Source organism: Merops nubicus, unplaced genomic scaffold, assembly GCF_000691845.1.
Source record: "Merops nubicus isolate BGI_N331 unplaced genomic scaffold, ASM69184v1 scaffold29690, whole genome shotgun sequence".
NCBI classification, from domain to species: Eukaryota; Metazoa; Chordata; class Aves; order Coraciiformes; family Meropidae; genus Merops; species Merops nubicus.
Window position 1 is genome coordinate 1 of NW_008581330.1, and position 6027 is coordinate 6027.

General features: G+C 44.7%; 1 protein-coding gene across 1 annotated transcript in view; it reads left to right on the top strand.

Moving 5' to 3' along the window:
* Positions 1–1550: 1550 nt before the first annotated feature.
* The window catches only part of LOC103781917 (unconventional myosin-Va-like), a gene marked incomplete at both ends in the record, with an annotated part of 8905 nt that continues 4428 nt past the window's right edge, over positions 1551–6027 (top strand). The window contains 4 exons of the mRNA XM_008949648.1: positions 1551–1658; positions 2146–2252; positions 4393–4658; positions 5254–5335. Coding sequence (XP_008947896.1) covers positions 1551–1658; positions 2146–2252; positions 4393–4658; positions 5254–5335 — 563 coding nt within the window. The remainder of the gene's footprint in view (positions 1659–2145; positions 2253–4392; positions 4659–5253; positions 5336–6027) is intronic.

The window sequence follows — 6027 nt, forward strand, 5'->3', positions numbered from 1 at the left end:
AGAAACCCCACAAAAAGAGAGTGGCCGCCACCAGGCGGCAAAAGCCAATAGCTCTGAGAGTGAGAGCTAGCAGACCGTAACAGAATGTGTATGGTACGGGAGGGCACAGCGAGGCACTGATCTCCAAAACAACCTCTGATAAGACACGCACTAGCACTGCCTTCACAAACTCCATGATGAAAGTGCTCTGCTTAAACTTCAAGCCTTAAAAGCTGTCGTAAGAGAAAAGGGTGATATTTCTTTAACAGAGAGTTATCCAGGCAATTAATCAGAGCTCTGCTTGTGCCCCACGCTGGGTGCTAATAAATCTGTCATGGTTTGGGGTCAGGACAGCCCCCAAAACTGTAACAGATGCTGTCTATTAACCGTCTACCCCCACCCCCGAAAGAGAAAGGGAATAAGGGAGAGAGACTTATAGAAAATGAAAGAGCTTTAATACTACCACTAATAATCATAGTAATAATGATAATAAAATAGACTATGTGTTAATATGTACAAAGTTAGTACCGAACCCAACTCCTCCCAATGGCAATACGTCACTGTCACCCCCGGCTGGGAAGCAGCCCACGGGGAAGGGGGTCCCAGGCTGGACCCAGCCACAGAGGGCCACTGGGTACAGGACACGGATTCTGGAACTCAGTTCAGGAGCACAGGGCTCGGGATCAAAGGCAGGATGGATGAAGTCCTCCTCAGGTGCCAGCCACTGCAACAGAACCAGCCAGCAGCCCAGCAGAAGGAGATGGAAGAGAGAAAGCAGAAGGGGCGACAGAAGGGCTTGTTCCCCTGATCCTTCAGCTTTACTGGCTATGCCGGCTGTGGGATGGAACACCCCATTGGTGAATCTTGGGGTCAGTTATCCTGCCTGCTCCTCCCCACAGGTGCAGGGTGCTCTCTGCCCCCCTCCATGTGGTATCCAAGCTTAGCAGCTGCCTTGGTCTGCACACCAATCCCTGGCAGCAACTCTAAACATGAAGTCTTATCACTGCTAAAACCAGATAGTTTATGAAAATGCTGCTAACTTCAGACAGAGCAGTTAATTAGAAGAGCTTTAGCTGAAATGTAAAATAATTGTGCAGAAGCAGCTCTATTTTACCCCAAACCAGGACAGCAAGCTAGATTTTTCTTAAAATATTCTGATGCAATAATAGCATAATAGTATCTGCCACGTAATCCCGAAGCGCTGCTGTTCTTAGCTCTGCACCTACTGCTTGAGTGGTTGGCTCAGACTGAGCCAATGCTCAGTTGGAGAATAATTGCTTCCAAAGTGGTTATTCTCAGGCGCAGAAGTCTGAACCAAGGTTAGGTAGAGAATATGCTTGAGGATCTGTTGTAGGAACCAGGTAGTTTAAGAGTACCTCTTTCCACTGTTAAATCTTGAAAGAATTCTTCTCCAGAATAAGTGGGCCCTATGAGCCAGAAGGCAAAAAATAAACTGACATATTTCAAATAATGAATTCTGCCAAGAGCAACTTAATGATTACACAGCTTTACAGATGTGCTGTGAATTTCTGCATCATTGTGTGTGAAAGATTTGATTTTTTCTCTTACAGGGAATGCAAATTACTTTCACTATACGAAGCAAGGTGGAAGCCCTGTGATTGATGGTGTGGATGATGCTAAGGAAATGGTAAACACCAGGCAGGCCTGCACTTTGCTCGGTAATATGTAAAATACAGTCATATCCCAAATCCAATATATTAGCAATTATACAGTGTCTGTGTATATTGTCTTTGTACTCTGTTGTGTTTAAAAACATGCGTTTGACAAACTTTGAGACTGAGAATTTTATTGCATTAAGGAAGTATTTCAATTGCAGTGGAATCACATATCTTGTGTAGGAGGAGCATGCGTTATGTGAACATAAATGGTGAATTCCCTTGCTGTAGCATATACAGTGTTGGAGGTCATGGACAAAGAACTTTGAAACAGCAAATTAAGTAGTTCATTTTAATGGATTTTTTTTTTATCTGGTTATAAAATGTTCTTAATAGAAGTAGAGCCAAGCAGTACTGTCAAATACCAGCCTCTGAAAAAGACACAGAGTAGTCACTGTTTCTCCTCTTCTTAATAAAATTTATCATCAACTGCAGCTTGTGGTTCTTTATTTCCCTCTCCATTCAAAACGTTTTGTTCGTCATTTTTTAGGGATTAGTGACTCCTACCAGATGGGAATTTTTCAAATCCTTGCTGGCATCCTTCACTTAGGCAACGTGGAGTTTGCATCTCGGGATTCTGACAGCTGCACTATTCCTGTGAGTAGCAGATGAGTTGAAGGGCATGGTTTTACTCTGACAGTTCTACCTTCTGCTTGTTTGCAGGGACCTCCTCTGAAAAAGAGTAACAATACAAAAACACAAGCCGTGTGTTTATTTCTAGTTTGTTAACATTTTCACAGCTGTTCTTGCAGATGCATTGAACTCTTCTCAATTTAGAGGCTTTAGACAGCATCCCTTTGGGAGAGACAGTGCTCTCTGTATTATAACAGTGGATCCCTTAATTTCATTTCAAAACTGTAATTGATTTGTCCTGGAAAAGTCTACCAGGCAGGCTAGCTTTGAAGTCCAGGCAGGTGTCTAGATCATTATATTCCTACATTAATATATTCCCTGCCCACAGTAAATTATTTTCAGAGTCGTTTGGGTTTTTTTTAATGTTAAATGCCAAAATGGCCTAAATAATTGCAAAGCAAATGCTTTGCAGAGTCCTCTGACATGAGCACAGGATATACAGATATGACTCGTGTGACTAATCTAAGCGTTGTGGGTTTATCAGACCTTTATCTTTGTGGAGGTCAGCAATGAGGACTGCATAGTCTGATCTGGTAAAAGCGCATCATTCAGCGGGGACGAAGGCTTTTTACTGAAGTCCGTATTCTGGAGATGAGAAACAAAAAAGACCTGTCTGGTTTCTTTGCCTTTCCTTCAACGTCTACTGCTGGACTACACAGTCTTCATCTTTTGCTTTCTTCAAATAATAGCAACAGTTGGGTTTTTTTTCCTCATTTTACTATCTGTTGCTTTCTCAAGAATCCACAGTAGCAGTTTTTGGAGGTGAGACAACAGGTCCTTCATCGGGCCACAGGTGATCAGTGTGCCTGGTCTGACACCATCTTTCCAGGATCTAATGGATAGCTGCTGGGAAACCACAGCGATAATATGGCTCTTTGCTGCGTCTTAAAGAAGTTTTCATGACAGAGAAAGTGTCATTTAATGATCACGGGTGGAAAGCTCATGAGCCCCAGATGAGATGAGCTAACCTGTGTTGTAACAGGTATCCCCAACGCAGGAATCCCACTGAATGAGCCAGTACAAAGCAGTGAGCTCCCGTGCAACCCTATCCTGACATGGCACACGTGTAGCAGGCAGAGTGAATGCCTGCTCAGTGGCATCTGCTACCTGAGCCGTGCTTCTCTGACAACAGCCAGGTCGTAGCAGAGCTCTGTCACTGTGCACACAGGTCAGCCTGGGCAGCACTGGTGTGCTGACGCAGTGGTGGCACTTCAGGGAGCTCAGCGAAGGGCACCACACAGTGCTGTGTGAATGAATCAGTTTGTTTAATGTCAGCTTGAGTAACCCTAATGTGACACTCTTCTGTGCAGTGTTCATTATTATTATTACTTTACTATTGTCTCCTGAGCAGTTGAAGTGGTATGGCTAAACTGAAAGAAGACATGCTCAGTTAACTGGGTTTTGGAAGTATGACAGCACTACCCTGGGACCTGTATGCTGTGAGATCTGGGAGAAGCCCCAGAGAAGTCAGGAGGATGTGGAAATAGAAAGATAAAGCTCATGTACCCTGAAGCTACTGGGCATGTAATAACAGTCCCCTGTAATCTGTCCTTGTCGAGATGCTGCTTGTCAGCGTGCTGTTGAGCCACGGGGTGCAAAGTGAGCTTGATGAGGAAGTAGCGTTAAGGGAGTTCCTTAGGAGGAAAGACCTGTCTGTCCTTCTTGATTTCTTTGATTGTTAGTCACAAGGTGTAGTATCTTAAACCATTGGGTAGTAAATGTGCTACACCTTTTTTTTTATGCAGAAATCTTATATACCCATCTCAGTGTCTAAGCCAAGCTAGTTGATTTTACTTGGTTAAACAAAGGTAAAATTTTTCAGTTGTAGTCCTATTTGAGAGTTAGAGAACAACATTTGTGTGCTACAGTCTCTTATTATAAGTTTGTCTCCGGAATTCACTGAGAGACAGTGAGATCACTGAGAATAACTTACTTCAGTGATGTGAGTGTAGTAAGTGGGTAGGGAACCTGTTGCACTTTGAAGGAGGAAGAGCTGAGGAAGCTGCTTTGCTGCTTATTGTCGGACTGCTGCAGGCAGGTCTTGCAATTGCATAAGTGCTATTGGTAATGCTGTTTCAAGACTTAACGAGATTGTTTTTACTAGCCCAAGCACGAACCCCTCACCATCTTTTGCGACCTCATGGGCGTGGAGTATGAGGAGATGGCCCACTGGCTTTGCCATAGGAAGCTTGCAACTGCCACCGAAACCTACATCAAGCCAATTTCTAAACTTCATGCCATCAATGCCAGAGATGCACTTGCCAAACATATCTATGCTAATCTCTTTAACTGGATTGTAGATCATGTGAACAAAGCTCTTCATGCTACCGTAAAGCAGCATTCTTTCATTGGAGTGTTGGACATTTATGGGTGAGTCTTTTAGTCAGAGATATGACACCTCTTACATAATTGTCTTACTGCAAAGCGTCTTTGTCTTCATCGTGTAGCACTGTGTGGCTTACACAAAAAAAAAAAACAAAAAAAAAACAAAACAACCAAGCCCTTAACAGCTGCTTATTTCAGCTGAAGGAAGTAGGTGTTTAGTTTTGACATGCTATCTAAGATCTTTGTCCTGACTTTCAGGTTTGATGTTTATAGTGGGATTTCAGATTTTTGCTGTTGGTAGCTCCTTCTTGTATTGCACTGGGGAAAGTTACAAGGTTATTGACATCTCACGGTTCATCCAGGGTAGCACTTCTAGAGAGGACAAAGATAATTAGCCTGCTCTCCAGGAACATCAGTTCCTTCCCTATGTTCCTTATCCCTGCCTAAAGAGAGAGAGCATCACTGAATTGTCCATCTACTGCAGTTTGCCATTTCCCTGTGTGCTTCATTGCTTGATTGTGGTCGTTTGTGCCTGGAATAATGCAATGAATTTGACTGGAGGGAGGGAATTTGAAATTACAGATCCATTTAATCTGTTTTTTTCACTGCACTAGCAATTTTGAGTATCTGCTTATTTTAGATTTGAGACATTCGAAATCAACAGCTTTGAACAGTTCTGTATCAACTATGCCAATGAAAAACTGCAGCAGCAGTTCAATATGGTAAGTAGGAAATGACTGGCATTTCCTGTTCCCTTTCCCCTCACCCAAGTCCATTCTGCTAATTGGGTCCCCAGTGGTTACGATGAATTCCTTCAGTCTATTAACCAGCTGTCCTGGCCGTGGGCTTTTGGGGATGAGGAAAGATCGACTATCTCCTAGAAATAGATTTTATGACTAACTGCTGCACTGGGACTGTTTGAAATTCCGATCGCAGTAACAATTATAAGACAGAAGCGGCGCTTGGCAATTAAGCCCCCGAGATTGCCTGTCGATGGGGGCACTGTGTGGATGAAGCTGGATGTAGCTGTGTCTGTAGCCCCCAGTGAGAGGCTGTGGCCAGGCAGCAGGAGCAGGGCTTCGCTGCTGGGCCTCTGCCACCCACGCGCCCGCTGCCGGCAGCGGCTTTTGAGGGTTTGCAGCTGCGTTCTGAAGTTACTGGCTGACATGTGGCAAGAGATGCCTCTTCCCCCTTCTCCCCAGAGATCACGATTCTCTCTTCAGCCTTAGTGACACTTGTAGTTATATATCTCACCTGCGTGGTGCTGAGGCGAGTTGCCCATGGCAGGTCTGTGGCTGGGCTGTGCGGCGGCGCAGGAAGAGCTCTCGCCCGTCTGTTTGCCGGGAGCGTTGTCAGCGTGTGCTCCCGGCCCCGCGGCCCCCGCGCCCTCCTCCGTCCCGCGGCAGGGACGGAG